The sequence below is a fragment of the Leucopleurus acutus genome, assembly GCF_964270905.1.
Source record: "Leucopleurus acutus genome assembly, chromosome: 1".
NCBI classification, from domain to species: domain Eukaryota; kingdom Metazoa; phylum Chordata; class Mammalia; order Artiodactyla; family Delphinidae; genus Leucopleurus; species Leucopleurus acutus.
In genome coordinates this window covers 77450698-77477566 of record NC_139142.1, presented here as the reverse complement: position 1 = coordinate 77477566, position 26869 = coordinate 77450698, and the positions used below count along the sequence as shown (strand labels likewise).

The following is a 26869-nucleotide window of genomic DNA, read 5'->3' as shown; positions in this document are numbered from 1 at the left end:
TTCACATGGCAGCAATTAGATAACTCATCTTTGGGGTATGCCAAAGGGTGTGAGTTGGAAGGTACTGGGTAAGGCAGCACTGAGGTGGGAGAAACAATCACCATCGCTTATGCTCTTACCTACCTTCCTCTGCAGCTTAAAGCTCGTGGGCACACGTGTGCGCGCACGCGTATATGTGATCAAATTCTTCACATATTTGTAAAGATTCTCTTAATGTTGTTTGGCTTATCTTAGCAGATGTTTACGAGGGCGTGGTTGGGTTGGGTTTTGACAAGCTCCGCAACTATACCTAATAGAGGATCTCAGCTGAGAAACACCCAGAGGGACACGAACTGTAGGCACATCGGGAGACCAGCAGAGCCTCAACTGTCTTTTCCAGTCCGGCTTGCTTTCTCCCCGAGTTGTTTAATACAAGCTTTGTGTCTTGCATGTCTCAGGCCATCTTCGCTTATTCTCCTCTCCACACAGGCTACTTTGCCAGCTTTCCTTCACATTCCATCTTCCCTGCTGCCATTAGGACTAGTTCCAAACTCTAAAACGGCTTTACAAGGCACTTTCTGATCTGGCCTCTGTCTCCATCTCCAGCCTGATTTCTCCCTTCCCCTATCGCTAACTCCCTCTCCTAAACTTTCATAAAATAAAAGAACAGGCCACAGTCTCTTGCTTCTAGGCTTTTGCCTACAAAACTGTCCCTCTTCAAAAACTCTTCCCCAGCCCCTCTTCACACCTCCTTGTTCATACTCCCCTTTCTAGTCTCAAAACAGATATCACTTCCTTAAAGACCTCCCCTAAGCCTCACCACCTGGGTGTTTCCAAGAGTCCCTGCTAATTCCTGTTATCACAGCACTTTTCAACGTTAACTTAAAAATTGCCTTGTTAGCTTGTGTGTCTTCCCCACTAGACTATAAACATTTTGAAGGCAGGAACTGTGCCTTGTTCTCGGTCAAGTACACACCATCTGGCCTACCAATAAAATCTGTTTGGCACCACTAACAGAGAGCTTATAAAACGCTATTCTGGGAAGTGTGCACCTTGGGCAGGAGTCATCTAACTTATCGTCCTGTTTTCTTGTGGTTTTGAGAATTCCCTGGACCCTACCCCCCTTCCTTTAAGACCTTTGGCCTCATTTGGGATGCTAGGAGGAGGTGCTTTTCCTCATTTGATCAGAACAACATTTTACGTGATCCGTGTACTATTTTTCATCTTCCTCTACTTATTTTACTGCTTTTTAAAAAACCATGGAAGCAGTACCCTCCTTTGAGTGCCAAGGTGGAAGAACATCTAAGATGCTTGTCACGAAACTCCATGGTAATCTATGGAAGAACTCATGCATATTTCTTTCTATTTCCCAAAACTTTTTATCAGATTCAGTCCCGGCTTCATTTTTTTTTTTTTTTTTTTTTTTAAGCTAGAAAAAGAGAAAATGCTACTGAGCAAATCGGCCCGGTAGTAGCTCTTGCGAAAGCTGCTCAATTGGAGTTCAAAAGACATGGCCCTAGAAGGGTTTCTTTGAACGTCACATAGACCTAGACTTGGACCAAAAACCAGGCATGAGTGGAAGGAAGCTTGGAGCAAGAGTCACCTTTCTTCCGCTAACTGCTCATCACCACTAACCACAAAAATCATCACTTATGCTCCTAAGAGGGAAGGGATCATTTACTAAATCACATAATGCTGTACTCTTGTTGAGCGCAATTCATTTTAACACGGTGAAAACTGGGAGAGCACCACACAAATGCTGACTTCTTATTTTTCCTAAACTGGACCATCCCGTGTTTGCAATTAATCTTATTTTAAGATTTCCCTCTGTGAAGTCGATTCCACTGGGTTCAGCTCTCTTCAGTAGGAGTCAAACTCCATCGGCAAATTTCATCCTTCCTACACAGTGCATCTGTGTAGGCAGGATGGTTGAGGCAGAGACTATGAGTACCTCTGCTTAGGCCAGTCTCGAATTTGAACTGTCACCTCAAGATCCTTCAGGATAACTCTTCTGCCACCCTGGTACCTGCCTTCAGAACTTTGGGTGTACACATATTGCCTGAAGCTCAACACACCTACCCTGCTCCACCAGAAGATAGCTCTCGCCTCGTTGCATCTTGTTTGTTACAGATGCTACTTATTACATGCTTGTGGGTATTTATAGTACATTCAACTCAGCAAGTATTTATCAAGCACCTACATGACGAACATGAAAAAAGAGACAACAAAGAGTTCTGGATCTCAAGGAGCAATGCCGGGAAGCTAGGTAATTGCTCAACGATATCTATACACAGGGGAATAATAAACCTGGTGGTAGATACATTGACAACGGTTACATAAACCCACCAGGAGGGTAGGAGAGATGACTAAGGACTTCATCAGTGCTTGGCCTGTCTTCTGCGTGAAACTGTAGACCTTTTGAAAACGAGGCCCTGGAAGCTTTACTTTTCTTCCCTTGGTACCTAGGAAAAACTCTGCTTGTGTGGATAGTCGAGCGGGACTCCTGACAACATTTTCCTGAGACTTTTTCCATTTACTGACTGCTAGGTTTCTCAACAACTTACAATGGTACCTCTTTCTTCTCAAAGCTAGGACTCCTTGTTCTCGATTTAATGAGAAGGAATAAAACACAGAAAATTGCGCTCAGGTGGATTCTCACAGAAATTTTTATTTCTAATGGCCCAGTGTAATCTAAGCAGGGAAGATGGATTTCAAATTCCACGTCTTTAACTTGTTCACGGATGAACATTGCTGATAAAGTATTGGGTATTATTGCACCTTAAGTTCCTAAAGTTTGGTCCGCATCCCAGAATCTAGTTTCAAATATAACCAGTTACTGAACGGATACGGGTTTCACAGAGACCCTCACAATCTGGTCAGAAGGCACTGAGATGACTGGGGGTCTCTTTGAAGCTGTGTTATACAGCGGATTAAGAGTCAGTAGATTTGCGCCACTGAATAATGCTTCTCTTTACAAGAGTCAGCTAAACTCTCTTGGCTCCAGTGTTCCCATCTGTAAACCAAGGAAGCTGGAGAGCTCTCAAATTCTACGTTGGACTTGAAATTCATCCATCCATCCATCATCCAATTTCTGAATGCCAGCAATGTGCAGGAGCTGAAACCCCATTAGTGTAGTTTTCCACATAACGCTATTTCTTACCTGATCATAGTAACGCAGGTAATATTTCACAACATAGTCCACCAGATTAATCCCATTATCCTAGGTTTAACAGAGAAGTTTAAATGAATATCATTCACATGAGATTCTGCCATATTAGATAGTCAAAGAGCTGAAATCTCACTCTGTAACTCTAACACTTTTCATTTGTGATACCTGGTCCTAATTCTGTTTGAGACTGTCCTCTTTCCTCCTTGTCCCATTCATTTTTATGGCATCTGTACAAAGAAATGACACTACACTCTTTCTTGGGGTGCGGGGGGGAACCCAAAGAGGTAATCCATAAGGCCTCTGAGGTAATGCCTAAGACAGGCACCAGCCAACCAAAAGACTGTCTCCATACTTTCAGGCCTAAAGCCAAGAAGGGAGGGGGTAGGGGAGTGCTAAAGGGAACCAGAGAGTAGAACAGAAGACCATCCCTCCCTTCCCACCTTTCAAAAAATGTGTGTTCTTACTGGCGTGAAAAACAATCAAGGAGGCTTAAAAGGAACACCCTGCCACTTTATGACCCTGGGACTCCGGGGGAGAGCAGGCCCTCCCACAAGGCAGCCTTTGTGTCTCGTTCACGTGGGTCTAATTCTAATTTGCCTGTGTGTTTCCCCTCCCTCCGCTCCCCCTGCCCCCCCAGGGGACGCCTAGATATGGGCTGGTTGTTTCTAAAGAGGTAGCTCTGCAGGGTGTGGAGCCAAGCGATAATCAGTCTCAGAGGGTCTGACAGTGGACCCCCAGCCCAATTGTTGTGGACCAGAGAGTAATTCAAACGCTCAGCTCCCGTGGTGAGTCAGCACTGCGCTCCACTTAGGAGCGAGTAAATTACAAGGAGCTAACGCCAAACTCGAGCAGACTCAAGCCTTGCGCCATGGCTAATACTGTACGCTCTCTGCTTTATCCTCTCACGGCAGTTCAACACCTAACTGTGTGCTTTCGAGCAAATGAATGTTGGGGATTTTGTCATCAAAAGAAGATGAAAAACCTGTCTTTATTCAAAAGAAAGCAAACAATGGACTGTTAGGGGGAGGAGAGAGATGAACGGAACAACCAGGAACACTTTTTTTGAAAATGGAAGGTATACGAGGAAAACAATGACAGATCACAGACCTTCGTTATGAAAAATAAATAAATACCCGACTTTTGACGTCCTTGAGTTTGGGCAGAATTTCTAAGCTATAGCCATCTGCTTGTCCCCGAGTCCTATTTCCTCCATTCATATAGTTTCCAAAAGCCAGAATGAGAGCCAAAATATCCTTCACACTCTTCATTTGCAGCAAGCCCTGGGAAGGCAGACACCCATTATTATGCGGCCGAACTCCAAATGCACCTATGTTCATTCAACAACAAATATTCACTGAGCACTTGATAGGCTGTTTGCTGGCCTGTTACCAACTGGATTTATAGTTGGTGAAATGGAAAGTACACTTCACTAAGCCATAAGCGTCTTGAAAAATATGTTAACAGCCATCATTTTTTAATCCTTTCAATGAATTACAAACTGCGCATGTTCTACTACTGAATATTAACTATTAGTTTTTATATTTCTATTTGAGCCGGTTTTATTTTTTAAATACTTATTTTAAAGGATTTAGAAATTGAAAAAAGACAGTTGTTACAGTTAGGCTTTGTACGTGACGGCTTCTAAGTAGGAAGGGGTTTAAGATCATTTGAGGATCTGGTTTTGGACGATGTATCTACACAAACAGCACAGTTAAACGTAGGGTAGATACAATAGCAAGCCTATACTTCCTTATCCCTGGAAATAATCCTCAGAGGTGAACTACAGAATCCTCAGAGGTGAATACAATCATGTATTTCAAGGTCATAGGCTATGTTTATTAAGTGTTTGCTGATTTGTCTATTAACTTTTACTATTTGTCTATTAATTTCAAGCTGCTTGGGGTTCTCTTCAGCCCCCCATCTCATTTGTTTTTCCTCTCTCTCTCATTCTTTTGCCCCAAGTGCAAATTTTCAAATTGATACTTTTCCCCTTCTCTACAGTTTTAGTCGACTTTATTTTCCTTGATTTTAGGGTAAAGAAAGCAAACCAAGTGCAGCTCTAGGACGACCTCTGCTCCTGCCTCGTAGGGCGTTATTAGAGGGTGTATATTATATACCTTGGTAATATTTACGCTTTCTTTAGTGAAATCTTTTATATTTTAGAAGGAAAAAACCCCATGCCTCCAGATAAGCAACTAAACATTACAGTACTTGTGGAGGATCACCATGTGGTGAAGGACGTGCGTCATTGGGAGAAAAAGCCACGTTCAAGAATTTAACTTTATAACAAACCCCAGCGTGGTAAAGCCAACAAAAACTTATCGGCCCATCACTCATTATCATAATCATTGATTTCATTTATCAAGTCTCTAGAATATTTTTATTTTACTATGTAAACACATTTCAGATGATCCAATGCATTGGTCTAAGGCAAATCTCTTTTCGCAATCTAGAGAGTCAGAATGGAAAACACACGATACTATTTAGGTTGGTTTTAAGTGGCCAGAATGTACATTGGGAGGTATTTGGAATACGGGAGAAGAAATCTGTAAAAGTGTCGGTTTTTTTCCTCCCTCTTTCTCCTCTGTCGATCTGCGTCTCCTTCTTTCTTACTCACCTGCATGCACGCTCACACGGCATAATCGTCACAGTTATACTCAGGAAAACACACAACCTTAAGTCCACAATATTTCTGCAGAGGGACTCGAGTTGATCTTTCCCAGTCCCCACTCCCTCCTTTACCCCCAAGGAGGGCAAAGCTGTCTTTGAATTAGGCAGCAAACATACCTTAGAAGCTCGTGTGATGATCTCTACCTTTCGGTGCACGGCAGTAATGCCCTCAGAAAAGACAGATCTGAAGATTATACACTGGGCACGTTCAGCAAAATTAGGGATCTGGGCTAACTCGTGTAAAAATCTGTAAGAATTAAGAATGAATCATCTGACTTCACATATAATCGCAAGGAAAATAAAAAGACAGCAGAAAGAGATTCGTCATGAGAGCATTCCTTGTTTGACGACGTTAATTGAACAATCATAAAAGGCATCAAACAGGCAAACTCAGGGGACTCCAAGGGTTTGTGCTCTACTGTTAACAACAAAGATGCTTTTAAAAATGGGTTTCCATATATCACCTCACACCTGTCAGAATGGCTGTCATTAAAAAGAACACAAATAACAAATGCTGGAGAGGATGTGGAGAAAAGGGAACCCTCGTACACTGTTGGTGGGAATGTAAATGGGTGCAGCCACTGTGGAAAACAGTACGGAGGTTTCTCAAAAAAGAAACTAAACATAGAGCTACTATATGACCCAGCAACTCCACTCCAAAAAAAAAAAAAAAAAAAACCAAAACAAAATCCAAAAAAACCAAAAACACTAATTTGGAAAGATACATGCACCCCAACGGTCACAGCAGCATTATTTACAACTGCCAAGATATGGAAGCCACCTAAGCAACCATCGACAGATGAGTGGATAAAGAAGATGTGGTATATGTGTATATACACACACACACATACATATACACACACAATGGAATACTACTCAGCCATAAAAAGGAATGAAATTTTGCTACTTGCAGCAATACGGATGGACTTGGAGGGCATTAGGCTAAGTGAAATAAGTCAGACAAAGACGAATACTGTATGATACCACTTATATGTGGAGTCTAAAAAATACACCAAAATAGTGAATATAACAAAAAAGAAGCAGACTCACAGATACAGAGAATTAGTGGTTACCAGTCATGGCAGGAGGGGCCATATAAGGGTAGGGGAGTGGAAGGTACAAACTATTGGGTATAAGACAGGCTCAAAGATATATTTTACAATGCAGGGGATATAGCCAACATTTTGTAATACCTGTAAATGGAAAATAACCTTTAAAAATTGTATAAAAATTTTTTAAAATAAAAAAAAAATAAAATGGGTTTCTATAATGGTGAGCAAACATATGGTGTATAAATTAAGAACAGAAAGTTAACGCAAGTATACTGAACCATGTGACGCTATCTGTCCCTTGCTACCCCAGGAAGACTAAACCGAAATGGAAAGCATTAATCTTAAGTGTTTGGGGAAAAAAAAAAAAATACACAGTAGACTCCCTTTATAATGCAGCATTCTCTAATGGTGTATTAACACAGGCTAAGTAAGGGGAAGACTTGAGGCAAATGTCTATAGACAAGTGAAAAAAATAATCTCTTTCTGAAGTTAGATTACTACTTTTTGTTGTTGTTGTTCAAACAATTATAATAATCTATAATGATTCTATTCTGCAGGTATCTGTTTACTTTTCCACAACAACTTACCTACACAGACAGGACTTCATAGCTCCATGCTTGGAACAAAGGAGGCACTCATTAAGTGGGCACGATCTAAAGTTTCTTAAAAACTATGGCAAGACAGATCTTAAAAGCTAAAGTTGAGTACTGACCTACGCACAGAAGTTCACTGTCTGAGCAGCTGGGCACTGGTGCCCTTTGCAAAATTAAGTTGGAAGAGCTACATATCCTCTAGGCCAACCACCCGAGGTAGGGGTATACACTAAAATGGATGGAAAGAGTTGGACACGAATTCAGAAGAGGAGAGAATCCACTAAAAGCTTTTAAATCCATTTGGGGGTTGAAATGATGATTAACTGATAGTTCTGAAAGTCTTGGTCAAACCATAACATCATTACCTTGACATTTTGTAACCTCTTACCAAGAATGCTTTTACCTAGGAGCAAAGCTGGAGCCCCCTTCTTTCCAGAACCAAAGGAATTTCCTTAGCTAATAATACTCTGTGCCTCTCTTAGGGACACTTGGGTTTTAATAAGATTCTAATAATCAGCTGTCTTTCTTATTTATCCTACAACTAGGTCATAATCCTTTTTTTTTTTTTTTTTTCTAAATAACACTGAGAGGAAGCAAAGAATGTCCATAAGAGAAAACATATCTTTGCTTTAAGGTTCTGTAACTCTGATTATTATGAAAACCATGGGATGGGATATAAAAGTGGAAACCCAAAGGAATTCTGAATTAGGACAAGATGAAAAAATTACACTCTATGTGTGAATTGTTTCTTTGTAAAATTAGTATTAAACCACTGATTCATTTATGACTGAAATCAGGGGTATCACCAGTTCTCACAAACATGAGCAGTAAAAAGCTTGCGGGACTGGAGGCATTTGGTCCTGCAGCGAGTCTTGGGAAGTTTTACTTATTCAGACGCTGCTGAGAGCAACCTCAAGTGTAGCACCCTGCACTTCTCCCTTTCCAAATGCAACCATGAAACACTATTCCCTAAGTAGGACCCAGATCCCTGAGTGGGTACACTTCCTCGTTTCAATGAACACAGCGAGTGAAGCATTGATGGAGAGAATATACATTATCAACAGCCCAGCTTACCAGCAAGGTCTTAGATGAGAAGAAGGAAATGCTGTACAAGCAATTGATTATAACTCGTCTCCAAAAAGGACGTTTAGGACCAACATGAGGAGACGAGCCCATAGGCTCAAGCAATTGGTGTTACCCGGAAAAAAGAGTAAAATAGAACTACAAGGTTCCCTGGGGTCAAAGCTTTACTGGAACTAGGGCTCGCACTAGGAAGGCTCTCAGAGAATCTTAAAGACCCAGTGTTCTGTGTATGGAGAAGGGGCCGAAGCACATATCCAGAGTTGGAGGGGGGAGGGAAATTCAGCTATTTCACAATACTTTTGGATAGAACTGCAGGGAATGTGTCACCAAAAATACCAGAGCATCAGTCACCAAGAATTTTAGTGTCTTTAGATGTGTACGAAGCACTTACAGTGCGTCAGGCACCACGCTGAGACCTGAGAACAGAATTTAACTTAAACACAATTCCTTCCCGATCACCTGTGAAATAAATCCACAGTTACCACGAGTGTGATGAGCGCTCTCGGTGATGGGGCCTAAAATAGGAGCTATGGAAGCCATACGCAGGGCATCAAAGTCAGAGCCCTGGAGGGACCACGTCAGCCAAGGTCTCCGGGAGCCCTCTGGTCCTTGTGCAGGACACATGTAAGAGAGTGCCAGCGAGAGCCTGGACAGGCTGAATGATATTCGTGGGGAAAGGTGAGAAAAAGCTAAAATGGGGCTTTGTGTTCTAAAATAAAGAGTTCAAGCTTTTTTTCCTGAATGAATGAAGGGTTTTAGACAGAGGAGTGAAACTTTCAGCTTTTTGTTTTAGAAAATCGCCCTTGCAATGGCTCGGCTGATGGATTGGAAGTGACAGCAGATCTGAGGCTGGGAGCAGCTGGACTATTCTCAGGGGGAACGAGAGAGGGCCTGCAGTGTGGATGCTGGGGGGCGAAGGGTGAGAAAGCGACTGAGGCTGCCAGACCCTATGGAGCTGACCCATCCCACGGGATGCTGAGAAGAATCCAGGATGACTTGTGGGTTTGGGGGCCTGGTCACCTGGTAGAAGGCGAAGATACAAAATACTAGAGAAGCAAATTTGGGAAAAACAAAGTCTCGAGGAAAGCAGACTTTCCCATTTATCTGAGAAAGTACCAGAAGTACAGGTTACCTCAAAGGCTATGAAGTGTCTAATATCTTATCTCCCACATGTGGGTTTTACACTCCACCCATAAGGGCAGGGGTAAGCGCTCTTTAACACATGCCCAAGGAGAGGGTCTTGGGCATGATTAGGCCATGGTACTTATGAAGATTTAGGGACTGATTTCCTTTTGGACTAGTCTAACTTTACACCCTAGGGCCAGAGATAGAAAGGACTCAATACCCGCAAAGAGCCGCAGACCAGGGACCTTCCTCTTCTTTCCTTAAGGCAGGCTGATCTTCCTAGGATGGACTGTAAGTACAGCCGGTACACAGCAGAAACATTCTGCACCTCGCGGTACGTGGGTCACACACCCACAGCAACTCGGCTGTCAGGTGGATTGATGCAATGGGCCTACTGTTTTCAAGGGACTAACATGTGGTTTACCATTCCTCAAAGCCCTGAATGATATCATTTCAGGTGTCTGTGCATGCTGTCACTTATGTTCCTCCATAGAGGAGGACGCTAACAGAGCCTTGTTTCAACGTCAATATGTCTTCTTTGGGGCGATCCCCGGGCAGCTGTGGGCCTCAGTGGAGCATCCCAATAGGCTGTATATGGTATCCTCACTTTAGGCCACAAAAGGCACACATCAGGCCTGATCAGACCCAGTAGAGCCTCCCCTCGCCTCACCACCATCCCAAGGAGAGTGTGAACAGAGTTGAGGACCATTGCTGAAGGGAGCGGTTCTCAGACAGCCTGGTCCCAAGCAGATGACACCTCTGTGGGAAATGACTTTCTAAATCTGGCCCTGCGGCGCAAGAAAGCTGATGAGGTGAGTGAGGAGGGCAGCCTCCCCAGGCTCTGATTTAAAGCCTGGGCACCACAGGAATCTTAGGAAACTGCAATGCTGAAACTATAAATGATTCATATTTTCCAGTATGCAAAACACGCTTATGGTCAACTCACTTGGAACTAATGGCAAATCAGTTGCCAGAAAATCAGACTCTGGCATGAATCAAACGAATGCTACACTGTGCAGGAGGTCAGGAGTAAAGGTGAAAATCACTCAGCCCTGGAGGCCCTACCTCTCTGGGCCTCACCCTCTAGCAGCTGAGCCCAAGCATATCACCAGGACAACATGACCACCTTCTTTGCTGCCACTAAGAGCTTAGCATGTTCAGGAAGCCCTTGCAAGGACCATTTGCAAACTTTAAAAACACTCTTCCATCCACATCATCGGGAGAGGAAGCAAGAGAACTTTAATAAGTCATCTGTTAATTACCTGCTGCCAGTATTCTGTGTCCTGGCAATTAATCTCGAAAAAGAATGCTAGAAAGGCATTAGCACAGGAAGGAAAAGGGGAACCCTTCCGGAGCAAGGACCCACGGTTCATTTCACCAAGTGGGCCGTTCCATAGTTTAGAGCAGGGGTTGGTGAATTACAGTCCCCAGGCCGAATTCTTTGTTTTGGTATGGCCCATCAGCTAAGAATGGTTTTCACATTTTTAAATGGTTGAAAAAAATCAAGCATTTAAACATTAATATTAATCAAATGTTAACCAGAATAATATTTTGTGACATGTACAATGATATGAAATTCAAATTTCAGCGTCCATAAATAAACTGTTCTTGGCGCACAGCCACGCCCATTTGTTTATGTATTGTCTGTGCTCGCTTCTGCACAACCACCGTTGACTTGAGTAGTTCCAGCAGATTGTAATGGCTCACAAAGCCTAAAGTACTTACTACCGGGTCCTTCAGAGGAAAAGTTTACCAACTCTGGGCTTGGAGTATCATTGCTTTAACATGGCATAGTTGGCACTACCCAAAGGCTTGTCCGTGTTATGGACTGAATGTTTGTATCCCCCCCCAAAATCCCTAAGTTGAAATCCTAACCCCCAAAGTGATGGTAATAAGAAGTAGGGCCTTTAGGAAGTAATTAGGTCATGAGGGTTGAGCCCTCATGAGTGGGGTTAGTGCCCTTCGGAGAAGAGACACAAGCGCTTACTTCCCCCCTCTGCTCTCTGCCACGTGAAGATACAAAGGGAAGTCTGCAGCCTGGAAGAGGGTGCTCACCAGAACCCAACCATGCTGGCACCTGGATCTCAGACTTCCAGCCTCAGGAACTGTGAGGAATAAAATTCTGCCGTTGATAAGTCACCCAGTTTAGGATACTTTGTTACAGCAGCCCAAACTGACTAAGACAGTCCTCAAATACTCCTCATGGCCTTGTGTCTAAATATCCCATTATTAGTCACTTCATTTTCCGCCGTCAGCACCTTAGTGGGACTGAATTTATTATATTAGGAAACAAGACTTGGGAGTGGACCACAGGATGGGTCGGGATGGGAGTTGGTAAGGACGGGGGGCTCAAGTCAATGGAACAGAAGGGCAGGGAAGCCCATCTGCATTGATTCACAATATTCTTAGGCTTCATGAACTAACTTTGGGTGTGTGTGTGGGGAGAACTCTGGCATATGCTCCATGTGACAGCCAGTCATCTAAGGGTCCCCAAATTATCATAAAGGTTTGTCAATAACTGAGTAAACCTAGAAATTCCTCACCCGGTCACTGAAAGATGTTTCTTCTGGACCTGAATACCCTGGCTTCCAAGGGGAGTGGGGCATTTTAGAGGAACCAAGGGCAAGGTGTGACGGTTTCAGTATGAGCGACTGACCCCTGAATGTCTCTGGGGCTGACTTGTTACCCTGAACCCAGTCAATTTCCTCTTTGCTTCCTATTCCTTGCCTCATCTCCAGGCTGAGAAGCACAGCCTGCACTGGGCAGGAAGCACTCAAGGTAGCCGCGAGCTAAGTAGCCCTCTGTCCACTTGGGACCCATCCCGCATTCTTACAGAGTCCTTAGGGCTGCAGAGCCCCAGAAGGTTATCCATGGTTTGTAGACCCCAAGAGCCCAGCCAAGGACGAGAGTCACTCAGTTATGCACTAGAGTTCTGGGCTTTCAAAGTGAGTGGAACACCCCAAACTAGAGAGCAGACACCTCCACATAGTGACACACAGGCACATGCAAAGGGAGGACGAAAAAACCACATCTAAATTGGGCAGAGCAGGTAGAGAATTTGGGGAGAAAGCTGGCACGTTCAGCCTACATTTACTGGATACAATATTTAGGAAAATCAATTTGAATTCTGTGACTCTGCCATCATCCCTTTTAACTGCATCAGCAGAACCTTAAACAGAGCAGTAACCTCTCCCTTCCTCAGTTACCCTTTGGGCCAGAATGTTTAGTCTAGGAGGAATTAACAAGTTGCTAGGACAAGAAAAGGGGAGTCATGAGGGGTGGGGTGAGGGGTTGAGACATGATATCCAGCAGCACAAATCTCCCGGCTGCCTTTCCCGGCAGTCAGGTCACTCTGCTGTGTGCAATAGGTCACAGGAATGACGCTGCTGTGACTTAGCTTGGCACAGTTGAGATCTGGTTATTTGGAGCTGGGAGGCAGGAAGATAGGGACGGCCCTTCTTTTGTTAACAGAAAAGTGTTTAAGCATCCTTACTGCTCAGGTTTATCCAGTAGCTTCAATTCTTCCTCTTTGGATGTCTCATAATACTTTCTTATTTTAACGAGTTCATCCTCTTGGGCTCTCTGTGTTGAAATAGAAACAAAACACACACAAAAAGTGAGCAATGAGAACCTGTCTAAAGCAGTGTGTCTCAGAGTGTGGTCTCTGCACAGGCAGCATCAGCACCACCTGTCGCTAGTTAGAAATGCCCATTGTTGGCCCTACCCCGGACATAAGACACTCCAGAGGTAGGGCTCAGCAAGCCCTCCAGGTGGTTCTGAGACACGCTAATGTTTGGGAATTACTGGCTAAACTAAATGGTCCTAACAAGTGACCTTAGCTGGATACAGAAGCCAGGACATTTGATTGCTAACCTTTGAATCCCCTGTGTCTTTCCCAGTAAGATAGGGTAAGGGTCAAGTTGTCCTTAGCATTTGCTTTCTTCATCCTCAGAACCGAACAGCCCTCCTAACTCATGTAGGCGCCTGATTTTGAAATTTCTGGTCCGCGGGTTCTTTCTGACTTTTCTAAGCATTCGTTGTCTGCACCACTGATTTTGGCATTTAGTCCCATACTTCCTCAATGTGCGCAACTGTGTCAGTTGTATGTGGCTTACCTCTACTGTAAGCTAACAAGTACCCATCACGCGCACAGTCCTGAGCCCGAGGTAACAACTAAAAGCATCCTAGAAGGCACTCTGCCTTTTACAAAGTCCTCCGACATCAAGTATTGCATCCTTGGTTTAAAGCTGACTCCACCGAGGCTTACACTAAGGACCTGGCAAAGAGCCTGACTTAGAACACCTTTCTTCCACAACACCACGATGCCCCCCAGGTATTCAACAAATGTGCCATTAGCTCCCGACGGCCTAGGATGTGTGCACCTTCTTTATGAACGAAAGCCTTCCTGAGAGAAACATGGGAAGTTCCCACCCAGTCGTACCAAACAGTTCCTGACACGCACAAAGGACGTAGAAAGGTGAAGGGAACTGGCAATCCCGCTAGGCTGGATTATCACACTATGGAAATTTTCTCGGAGATGCTTAAGGTCCCAGGGGACCTAAGCATTGAAATGAAATCGTTTTTTGAGCTCGGTAATCATAGCATGCTATAGGGCTCCGGGTAGCTTCCTGAGAAACAGCGTTACTTCAGTAAAAAGAATCTGTTTCAGTCTATGTTTTCAAATCCTAACAGAGTCAGCGAACCAGAACAGTTAACAGTTATGGGAATTGTGACTCTCCTGTGTCACCTTCTCAAGAAAGCCTGACAATTATGCTCGTTATCTCCACATGTAATCCACACATGAAGACCATATATGTGTGCAGCGCTGTTTATTTTCAAAAGACACGGCTACTGCTGCATATACTGAATTCTCTTTTAATACAAAAATCATGTCGAGCCCATTATAACCCCCATTGTACTGATAAACAGGTTTAAGGAATTTAACTGGTCTGAGGCCACGCATAAGTAAATGGTAGAGCTCGACCTCAAACCTGAGAGTATCTCACTCTAAATCCAAAACGCACACCCACCACCCTATACTATTTCCCACGATCAATGCCGTCAGTTCACTTGGGCTAAAAGTAACCATCCAAGCTGGTAACAGCATCCGCATTCCTCAGAGGATGACACTGGTGCACACCAGTGTTCAGCTGGTAACTCAGCTTCACGCACTCTGATTGCAAGCCACAGGGCTGGGCTGGGTTCCACGGCACACAAGTGGCCTCCACATTGAACTGCCTTCCCTCGCAAGAGAAATCTACTAACCCAGATACCACAGTCGGCGGTCAGGAACCTAGTGCTTTCTTCATGCTCAGTCTCATTTGAGCCTGCATTTCTGTGCCTTAACCTCTTCCACGCAATGTCACAATTCCCACTGCCGAGGAACATGAATGGCTCAGTGACTTTTCAGGTGGAAGGAGTCACATATAACCATTTTCTAGACATTACCTTTTTTTTAAGTTAGTTAAGATACAAAAATCCGGAAACTCTGGCTCTGTAGGTGTTTGATACTCACGTTTTCGTATAAGGCTGCCAGGGTTTCCAGATCCACCACGGAATCATCCACGTTAAAAATGGCTGCCGAGCCCCAAAGAGAAAGAGAAAGAGGACAAGAGGTGAGATTGGACTCCCCTGCACTCACATTTACTCCACGACTAGCCTGCAAGCAATATAACATTGCCCCCTCTCACACAGGTTGCCTTTCGGCTCGTTCCCGCTCCCTTTCCTTTTGCACCAGGGGCCCCCCGTGAAAGAAACCGAAATGGTTCCGATCACTGGCCTGAGCCTTGGCCCTGCCTGGTTTAATTCCTCAAGCTCTGCATCCTTTCTGCAGTTTAATTTAGGCTCCACAGGAGAAGTGTTTGTGCTTTAAAACTAAATCCGTTTGTAGGTTTGCAACACAAGGTTAAATCTTTCTTCCCGGCTGGTAATTGAAGAGATTTAGTACCTGATGCACCAGAACTGACTCTTGCCCGTTACCAGGAAGAGAGAGAGAGAGAGAAAAAAAAGACGATGTTGGCAAATTAAATGAATTCAGGCATGTGATTTCAGGCACCTTTCCATGGCCGCTGCAAACATCTTGTTTGGATTAAAGAGACAAGAAAAAGCAATAGTTGCATCAATGGCAAATTAAGATTATGGAAACCTCCCATGAGCCAGTCTTAAGGCAAGTTCTCATTCCCATGGTTTTATTTGGATCCTACTTGTTGTTCTGTATGTTAAATAAGTTATTTAGCTGCTAACTAATATGCCTGTGATTTCATCTAGAGGGATTCCTTCCCATATATACCAGCATACAAACATTGAGATTTTAAAGCCTTAATGGATTTGGCAATCAAAGTGCTCGAAATAGGCAGCTCCACATCTTTAAATAATTATTCAAAACTAATAAGGTTTGTTCCCTCAACCCCACCTCCTTTCTCTGACTTTACATTGTGAAATTAACCAGCACGCTAGTAAATTTTCTCCGTGGCAGGCTAATTAATTTTATTAAACCAACCAGTAATATTTAGAATGCCTTAAAATTCTGCTCGTCAACCACGGTTCTGTTCGTTGGCACTACACCACGGTTTTTGGAGAAGGTAGGGATCCAGGTAAAGGGCAGGTTGCTTTCAAATTGTTTTGCTTCTTCTGCGGTTTAGAATCACATGAACGCCTTTATACAATTTTAATAAACTTAATTAACGGAGCTAAGATCATGTAACTTCACAGAACACCGAGAAATGTACTTAAAATTCCTTCATAGGCCACCTTCTCTAACTTAGAGGAATTAATCATCAAGCTATGCCGCAGCTACGTGGGGTGGTGAGAAAAGAGGAGGTTAATATGCTAGTGACAAAGTCAGTCGTCTCAGATTCCACCAAGACAAAGGAAAATTACCCTTCTGAAAAGTCCAATCTGAAACCAGGCATGTTTCAATGTCTGATGCTTTAAAAAAACAAAAAAAAAAGGCCAGAAACAATGTCTAGTCTATGTAAATTCTAATAGTCTCCTATAAAAATCAGCCAACGGGAATACGATAAGAAAAGGTAAAATTCTAAAAATAATTTATCAGGAACGTTCACTCCTAAACAAGGTACTGCACATGAACTGCAAGCTTACATATAATCAAGTCATCTTACCTAATGGGAAAGAGAATGATCTGTTGGCTTCCTTTCCTAGTGAGTAAATATTTGAGTTTCAGAAGTTAATCAGTCTGGGTCCCAGATACACAGTTTGATGGGTTATACCCTCAGCCAATTCCCCTGCAGTATGCCAGGAAGCAGAGGAAAACATGTAGGGAGGATGGGACTGGAGAACAAGCAGGGGCTCTGGCGACACTCATTCGTTCATTCACCCATCCCTTGAATAAATGCTGGTTGAACGTGCACCAAGTTCTAGAAACGGTTCTAAAATGCTGTGATTACACAAATCAAATGTGTGTCTGAGATGTTCAAAGCACTTGATCTCACGAGATTTATACTCCGCCTTAGGCGACAGAAAATAAACAAATAAACAGTTACAGATAATGATATGAAGAAAGCAGAGAAATGAGCAACATGACAGAGGCTAATGGATGAAGGCTTCTTTGAAGAGGTGACATTTAAGCTAAGAGCTGAGCAGGTCAGTTCTGTGAGTGTCTGGGAGAAAAGCCTTCCAGGGAGAGGGAACTGCAGAAGAATATTTCTAATCCAGATGAAGGAACAAGCTCAAGGTTCAGAAAAAGACCAAGATGACAGCTGCGGAGGGAGCAAAACTTACTACGTGATCCTGGCAGGTTCAGCTCTATGAACCTCGGCATAACCATAGAATGGGTCTAATTTCACTTACTGAAAACATAAAATGAGGTTAAGATGTATGCTTGGCCCAGCATATAAAGCATGGTGTGAAATCAGAATGGTACCTACGAACTGACTATTGTGATGTTAAATATACACACTGTGGATGTGTTTTAATGCTTGTTAATGCCTTATCTCCTTTAACATCTGGAAAGCATCAGAGAAAGAAGACTGCCATTACTGAGTAGGTTGTGTTATAAATGAAACTTTCTAGAATTCTGGAGTGTTTCAGATAGGAGCAGTTGCAATTTAAACCCTTTTGGTCCTTCAAAACCCTGCTCGACACCCAACTTCAGGAAGCATTAATAGAAAACTTACATGCACAAAAACTCTAATTACAAAAAATAATGTATCGAATGTCTTAAGGGAAATATAGAAAGCTAACCTTCGGGTCCATTTAGAAAGCTAACCTATTTTTACCTCTCATTTCCATCTTTCCCACCAATCCACGCTTCATCGTACCACCCAAGTTACTTTTTTTTTTTAAACACAGGTCTCAAAATTTTACTTGATGTTTAAAATACCTCAGATGTCTTTCCTTTAAATATTGGGCGAAGTCCTAAGGCCTTGGCCTGATTTTTAAGCCCATTCCTTTCCTAGCCCCGAGCTACACTTCCAATCTCATCTTTGGGGGAGGAATGGGGGAGAGGAAGAAGTAGATTGAGAGATTAATTTAGGGCCAACGCCAAGTATTCCACTGAGATTTCTCCTCTTCCACGAGGCTCTTAAAAGTAAAATAAAACTCAGTGGTGGAAGCAGCACTATGAAAAGATTTTCTGGTTGAGCCCAAGAGCTTAAGGAAATTAAATGATTTCTATTACTTCTATCTTATAGGGTGGCCAGGGAAGGTTAGGTTATTGGCCAAAGGGTTGAAACGTAAAAAGAGCCTCAGTCCTGTGACTCACAGGAGAGCTGTGTTGCATGTACATAATCCTGCCTCCTATTCACCATGAATAGTTTAAGTTCGTACATGGGGCCAGAATCCATACCTGAGCATGCTATTCCCCAAATATGGGACAGTGTATTAGAGAATTGATTCTTTTTTTTTTTTTAAATTTATTTATTTTTGGCTGCACTGGGTCTTCATTGCTGTGCGCGGGCTTTCTCTAGTTGTGGCGAGTGGGGGCTACTCTTCATTGCGGTGGCTTGTCTTGTTGCAGAGCACGGGCTCTAGGCTTCAGTAGTTGCAGTGCATGGGCTTAGCTGCTCTGCAGCACGTGGGATCTTCTCGGACCAGGGATCGAACCCGTGTCCCCTGCACTGGCAGGCGGATTCCTAACCACTGCACCACCAGGGAAGTCCCTAGAGAATTGATTCTTGAAGGCGCTCACCATCAAACTTAGAAGCATCCCATGAACCCATTTAGTTCACTGAAGATTACATTGTAGAAAGAAATCAGTCCTTTATTAAAATATTTTTGGAGTTACCTAGGATCAGGTAGCCCCCTCCACTTTGTACTTGTAAACACACACTCTCTCTGTTTCTCTTTCTCTCACACACACTCACAGACAAACACCATCTTTACTGTAAAAGTTGAATAAGCAAATACCAGCCTACACAATTCTCCAGTGCGCCTCAAAGCCCTGATACAGTAATTCCAAGTACTTCTAGCTGTTGCTTCCATCTCTATGGGGCTCATTCCACCGACACTCCTGCAGGTGGTGTCAGAAAGGTGGAGCGCCAAATCCACACAGGGGAGACCCCCAACGATTCATTGCTTCTGCGGTATCAATCATGGCTGGTGGTTTTTACTTTTATCTCCCTCTCTCCTTAGTTAACCCCACTCCCACTGTCAGTTCAGTTAGAATATTTCACCTACACTTCACAAAATATGTCGAAAGGAAGTAGACACACGCTGTGAAAAGCTGGTAATTTTATTGGGTTCCTTTACCTTTAAAAATCTGTTACTTGGTCAAGTCTGGTTTCTGGGCTCCTTTTTTGCAGGGAAATTGAGGCAAACGTTTTTATGTGGTCCTCTGGTGCCTGCTCTGTACTCCGAGAATTATATACACAAGGATCATTAGAGTAGGGTTTCGCCCATTAAGATATAATAACCGTCAGCAGGGACAAAAAGCAGATCAGTATCACAAATTCAAACTAACAGGCGCACATAAAAACTATGTGCCTGCTTAAGGCACAGGCACGGGGTCAGGGTCTTACACAATAGGTAAATTCCCTCTCTGGTTTGGAGACAGCTTTTCACAAGACCAGGGTAAGGAGAGGGAACTGGCAAGAATTCTTGCTGCCCTCCAGCCATGTTTAACCCTGAACGCTTTTCTATCCCCAAGTGCACCTCGTCCAAATAAACACTGGACGGCGGGCGTTCGCTGTTTTGAAGGACTTCTAATTAGCACAAAACAAGTACTTACTTAAGGGCGCTGTTCTTGTTGACAGAGGAGCATCTCTGGGCAAGAAACCCATGGCAGACTGAAGTAGGAAGGGCACACTCCTTAGTCTTTTAGATTAGCCAAAGTAAACCTGGTCATCCAAGGTGTGGAAGATGTCACCGAAAGATGGCTGCTTTACCAGGCTTTGGCTGATGTTGGTTTTAAAAATAGCCTCTATTAGCCCATTGTTTGCTTCTTTCTGTGTCCTTCGGTAGTTGACATGACACCTCTTCACAAGTGGGTGTATAAAAATCCTTTGCAAATGGACTAGATTTATTCTCAGCCCAAGAAAGCAAAGATGATTATTGGATTATCAATAGAAATCATTTTGTTAGGGCTTCCCTGGTGGTGCAGTGGTTAAGAATCCGCCTGCCAATGCAGGGGACATGGGTTCGAGCTCTGGTCCGGGAAGATCCCACATGCCGAGGAGCAACTAAGCCCGTGCGCCACAACTACTGAGCCTGTGCTCTACAGCCCGCGAGCCACAACTACTGAAGCCCACGTGCGTACGTACACAGCTCGTGCTCTGCAACAAAAGAAGCCACCGCAATGAGAAGCCCGCGCACCGCGACGAAGAGTAGCCCCCGCTCACCGCAACCAGAGAAAGCCCACACGCAACAACGAGGACCCAATGCAGCCAAAAATAAATACATAAAATAAATAAGTTTATTTAAAAAAAAAGAAATTATTTTGCTAGCTCCCGAGGAGCCAACATAAAACTCACCTGTTTCGACCAAATGACTGATATTTTTTAGGGCTTGATAAATAATTTGTAAGGAAAAGAGAATGGAATGGGGAAAGTAATATGGAAGGCCTTGGGTTTTTTATTTTATTTCTTTTTTTTTTGGCCGCACCACGCGGCATGCAGGATCTTAGTTCCCCGAGCAGGGATAGGATCAACCCGTGCCCCCTGTATTGGGAGCACGGAGTCTTAACCACTGGACCACCATGGAAGTCCCAGGCCTTGGGTTTTTTGAACTCTCAGGTAATCTACCCCTCAAAACTGCCACAAACCAACTCCTCTGACCTCTCTCAAGAGAAAGGCAAGGATGTGGGGTCATGGAAGGAAGGAGGCTGTGGTACAATCTGAAAGCTGAGGGAAGGCAGAGCAGCAATATCTCCCCACGGCCTCACCTCCCAACAACGAGGCCGTCACTGAGAATGAAGACCAAGCTTGTGATGAAACTGGGCAAGAGGTGAAAAGAAGGGGGCTGGGCAGAGAGGAGCGTGGAGGGTGGAAGAACCACGCAGAGGCCAGGACAAGAGCTGCACAGAACCTGCCCTCCTGAATGCTCTGTACCCAAGTCTCTTCACGAGGGTCACAGCCCTCCTATAGCCCTTCCTCAACACACCTCACTCTTTCCCTACTGACCACCATGTTCCTCCTCCGATTGGCACCAGGCACACCTGTGCGGACACAGGTACGGGCCAAGCCTCATTCCATGCACGTATCCAGATGAAATGCTGAGGGCAGCGATTATCAAGCAGCTTAAAGGCATCTTCTGTGCGCTCCACCAGAGGGTGGGAAAGTAGGCAGCCCGTACTGGAGATGAATATGAAGATATTGGAGGTGAATATGAAGATACTGGAGACTGGAGATGAATGAAGCTAGCCTTTATCGGGAGCTTCCTGTGAGCCAGGCACTGCTCTAAGGGTTCTACATTTAATCATATGAGGTGGCTGCTACTGCTGTCCTAAGTTTCATAGGTAATGAAACTAAGGCAGGAAGTTACAAAGCATGATTTCCCAAGCTCAGTTCCATAACCAATGACGCAACTATGACTGTACTTCTTTTAGCCTTTAGAAGTGTTAGACTAGAAATACTCAATCCACCTAAAATTCTCACCACCTTAAAAAAAAAAAAAATCAGTGAACCAACTACCCACAACAGTCCACACGGAAACCTTTGCCTCTGAATGGTGTTACACACGCTTTTTACATCAATCAGCAGTCTCCCAGCGGGAACCACAGACAGCCCATGCCACGAAGATGTCGTCTATTGTACAATCCATAACCTCACCGTTATTTAATTATTGCTAACACTTAATTCGATTCTAGTACGCCATCTTAATATATACTTCAATCTTTGTTAACTATTCACAGTTACTGACAATAATCAATACTGTGGTTCCCATGGCAAAAAAAAGAATTTCTAAAAAAAAGGAAAAAGGAACCCGGAACTTGAAAAGGCATCATCTTAGAAGAAAATCTACAGTAATATAAAGTCCAATTTTCTTGAAAAGATATTAATAATTGCAATTTTATACTGCATGGCAGAACCAACTAAAAAGGGAAGCAAAGGCACAGAGAATGAAGAAACACAAACAAAAGCTGCCTCCAGACACATGAAGAATAGCAGCTAGAGGGGGAATATATTTTACGATCTTATCTACATTGCCAAATGCTTGCTAGTGTGTCGTGTTAGTTGGTACAGACCTTTACTCGAGCTTTGATGGAAACAGGAGGCAAGTGTAAATGACACAGTAAACAGGAGCTGGCTGGCAGGTGAAAGAAATGACAATCCCAAAAGGGACACATCTGATCTGGTCCCAAAGCTCCAAATCACTCAATCTTATGAAGCAAAAATCCCAATTCTTGCCTAAGCCCAGGCATGTACTGTGCCGCAAGGTGCCATTTTATAGGTGCAATTAAAATTGTCCATGGTTCAAACCTCAAAGAAGGGCACAGGCGAAGAATTCACAGAACTTCCCCTCCTTCGTCCCCTCTATTCTCTGTAGGGCAGTGGAATGAGAAGCAGTTTGGGTTAAGCTGCTTCTGTTCTTCCATTAGTTCTGGTTCTTTTAAGCCAAAATTACATTCCAGGCAGATTGGATGGTCTCAGTCAGTTGCCTCAAGGTAAAGTACAAAGAAATGCCACCCTCTGCTTTCTGGATTCGGCTCTGAGAGTGAAGGAATGCACAGGGGTTCAGAGAGAGGTGGGTGGGAACCCTGCTGCTCAGGTGTTTTAGACTTGGTGGGAGAAAGAGAAAGCTGGGAAAGGAAATACAGTAGCGTTAGAACTACTGTTTATACCGCCAGGGCTTAATGAGTTGCTTGACCCTGGCGCCTTCCTTTGGTATGACAGTAGGTCGTGACCACCTGTCACCTTCGGTGGGTAAACTCCTTCACACATGCCTTCCTCAACTTGTCCTCTTACTTTCAACATACCGGCATTTGGTGGCGATGGTGAGAGGGCAATTAAATAACGTTTTCTGATTCTAAAATCTGGCTTTAACTAAACTTGACAAAATAAACAAGTTGGCTTAAAAGATTCCTGCGGAGAAACCCCGGACTGAAGATAATCCAACAACGGTAGGAAAAATGGCAGAGCAGAGCAAAGGCTCTGATTGCTAGGACGAGTGCTTCATCAGTGGTGGAATGAATTAGAAGCAAGGACAGTTGAATCGGATTTGCCAAGATGTTGACCTCCATAAATTATAACAGAATTTATCCACAGACTGTTTGAAATGTGGGTTTAAGTCCACAATTTTTAATAATAAGCCTCACCCTATTTATATACTGAGCCTTGAGATATTAGCTGTTGAGAGCTTAAAGCCATCAAAATCAGTAAGATATCTAGAAAGATTAATCTCGTTTTAATTTATACCTTTGCATACATTTTATAATGTGAATATTAGTTCTGTCACACATTGACATGATGTACAATTTCTTAAAAACATATCTTGAGAAGCATGCTCTAAAACTTTTTACTGGCAGGGGTGCACGATAAAAATTTTGGCCTTTGAGTATAGGTCTTCCAGGCTAGAATTAGAATATTCCTCAGGAAAGTCCTAGACAATTCATGGTGAACTTCAGATGCCTGGTGAAATTCATTATGTGTTAGACAATTGGCATAAACCTTGACAGAGATTTCCAGAAATTATTAGGCAAAAGGGAGCAAAGTCCAGTGGGTATTCTCAGATCTGGGTTTTAGACTCTGGGCATACAACTAACTGAAATCCTCTTACATTTTGATTTGCGATTCCTAAACAGAAAGATAGTCTTTGATGCAGCTGAACCCCCAAACTGAGATTCTGGACTAGTAGGAAATAAAGTGAAAAATGTTTTATTTTCATGTTAGATTAAATATTATAAATATGAATTCTGAGTGTACGGGAAATTCCAAATAGATGCCAGGAGGCTTCTGGCACTTAGTCTGTTGCAGTGCATACGGAGGTTTATATCAAGAATAGTCAACAGCAATTTTCCATCTCCCCTGGGAAAAGAATAAGAGGAAATCACTAACGTGGAATGAAAACACTAATTTGCGATCATGTAGGCAGTCACTGTGTCCAAGGATGCCAAATGCTTTTAAATATAAGTCATCCAGTTTAGCAGATGGAAAACCAGCAAGAAGTAAATCACTGATTTGGAATCTCTCCTGCACCAAATACAAGTGCAGTGGTATTATGACCAGTGTCCTGAAACTATTCTTCCTCCACAACAAAGGTCTTGCCTTTAGTCACGCAGTGCTTTTCAACTTCAGTCAGTACAGGGATTTGGCTTTCTCCCACAAGATGTTCCACAACATCTGGGTAGAGAGAAACAGATGAGGGTGGCTACCTTTGGGGGGGGATGTTCTGTCTCTAACTCAGCCCTATCTACTTAGCGTCAGGCTAGAATTTTCAGAGGCTCATTGAAAACTTTTGCTGAAATGTCGCCAGTCATCTCAGACTCAATCAGCCAAAACAGAATTGACCTTTTTGCTTCTACCCTTTTTGCTTTCTCCCCTGTATTTCCATTTTATGTTTTTGGCACCATTATTCACATTCTTGTTGAAACCAGCAATCCAAGGTACATGTAAGACTTCTCCATCACTGTGTGAAGCTCAGGGGACTAACCGTAGCAATCCTCTCTCCAAATATCCCTGGTATACGGTCTCCTCTACGTTTTCACAGACATAAGCTTAGTTCTGGCCTTCGTCATTTAGCATGTCAACAATCACCGCCCCTTTCTAACAGACCTAGCCACCTTCAGGACTATTTCTGTTTATTCATTCAAGAGACCCTGGACAATCCTCACCTAGGTGCCCGGCACAACAAGGTGCTAGGGACACATCAGTGAGCAGTCTCCCTCTTGGAGCTTATATTCTGGTGGTGGATGTAAGTGAGAAGTAGGGGAACAAATAAAATATTAGCTGCTGTGCAGAATATAAGAGAATTAACTTAGGGTGACTTAACTTAGGGAAGAGGATCTGGGAGGGCCTCTTTGAGGTGCGTGGCTGAACCCCAGCGAAGAAAAGAAGCAAAGCTATAAAGAGCGGGGTGGAAAAGCATGCTGTACCTTCAAAGACACAGAGGAAGGAAAGCACTTGGCCTGTTTAAGGAACCAGAGGACCACTGTGGCTAGAGTGCAGGGAGAGAGGAAGGGAACACAGCCCAGTGAAGGAGGAGGTATGGCTGTGGCCAGAGCATGAAAGGGCTTGGGGGCCAGTCTCCAACGGCCTCCGAGATATCTCTGCACTCAAAATCAGATCACAGCACTGCCCCTTTTAAATGTGAGATTCTGTCTCCCTGTTACTGATGGGATAATGTTCAAGTTTCGTCTGATGATACTCAGGGCCCTTCCTGGTCTGGATGTTACTTGCCTTTCCAGCACTTTGCCCTGAAACGAGCCACATTCACATGTAACGTATACACTCTAGCTGTGCCTCTTCCCACATGGCTTCTTTCCTCGGTTGGAAAAGCTCCTTCTCTGTGACGACCGCCATTTCATCCTCTAAGACTCATCTTAAGTTTGACAGGAGGAGCCAATATGTTGCTCTCTGTGATTTCACAGGAAACTCTATACTGCGATCTTGTGATCCTTTGTACATCTCTCCCACCATCCCGTGAACTCTTGAGAATGTGAGAGTCTGGATCTTACGTGTTGTGGCAGTCATAGTGTCTGAAACAGAACTGGCATTCAGTACATGTTTACTGAGGGAGGGTGGGAAGGAAGGAATAGGGAGGGAGGGAGGGAAAGAAGGATGAAGACGTTTTGGCCAAATGCACTGGAATGGAATTCATGACATTCTGATTTCATCTAGTCTAAGGTTTAGTCTATTCTTTAAAATCAAATTAAAATCAAAAATCACTTACTGAATGACATGTACACATGATACATTAGCCCAGTTATTGGTAAATGATGCTTAATTATCAGAGAAATTCTGAGCAAAGAAATGCTACATGTCATAAAGGAACAAGCACTGGCTCTACTATTTGCTATCAGTTAAGACCTTGAGGTACTGAGCCCCCAAATTCCACTTTGAATATACATTATATGCAGTGTCTAATGGACAACAGAGGAGTGCCCACCTTACAAATGAAGAAAATAAGGTTGCTTTTTAAGAGCTGAACAAGTAAAAACTGGATTATCCATCTGTGGGAGGTAACTGTGGGCTGAAACGCCCAAAACTATTTTCAAGGCGACCAGCAAAAGGGAAAAGGGCATAAGCAAATATCTAATGCCAAGTAGAGACAAGTGACATGGACATAACAGTGAGCAGATATGATAAACATTTTTGTCATGACAATGGAAAATTCTCTCGTCTTCTCTGAGTGAATATACTAGCTTTCCGGTTTATACATCAGCTCCGTGTAAGTTTGCACTAAAGTGCAAGTTACCTCTGCACACAGACAAAGGTGAATGTATGACCAGAAGGCTGAAGAACAGTCTCCCAACCGTGGTCACCTCACCATGGGTGACACGCTGTATGACCTTAACTGGCCGCCAGCTGGCCTGTCCCAGTCAGATCTCACGACAGCTACCCCTCTTACGTTAAAACAAACGTTTAGGTCAAGGTCAGCACAGGGAGTCCTTCCATCAGGATGACAACACAAGGCCAAGTGCATTCCATTCACGACCAGACATGGATTCAGAATGAAATGTACCTGACACAGCCTGGGCTCCTAAGTGACCTTCAGATGCCAGTGTCAGTCAAATGATTCTAAAGAGAAATTAAGCTCGAGTTATACTGCTATATTCATCTGGAATGCATTACTAAATGAAGACA

General features: G+C 43.5%; 1 protein-coding gene across 3 annotated transcripts in view; it reads right to left on the bottom strand.

The window, feature by feature from the left end:
- The window catches only part of FMN1 (formin 1), a gene marked incomplete at both ends in the record, with an annotated part of 398825 nt that overhangs the window by 142619 nt on the left and 229337 nt on the right, over window positions 1-26869 (bottom strand). For all 3 annotated transcript variants that reach the window (XM_082842082.1, XM_082842083.1, XM_082842084.1), the window contains 5 exons: window positions 3140-3199; window positions 4282-4428; window positions 5936-6065; window positions 13165-13253; window positions 15187-15248. In XM_082842082.1, coding sequence (XP_082698208.1) covers window positions 3140-3199; window positions 4282-4428; window positions 5936-6065; window positions 13165-13253; window positions 15187-15248 — 488 coding nt within the window. The remainder of the gene's footprint in view (window positions 1-3139; window positions 3200-4281; window positions 4429-5935; window positions 6066-13164; window positions 13254-15186; window positions 15249-26869) is intronic.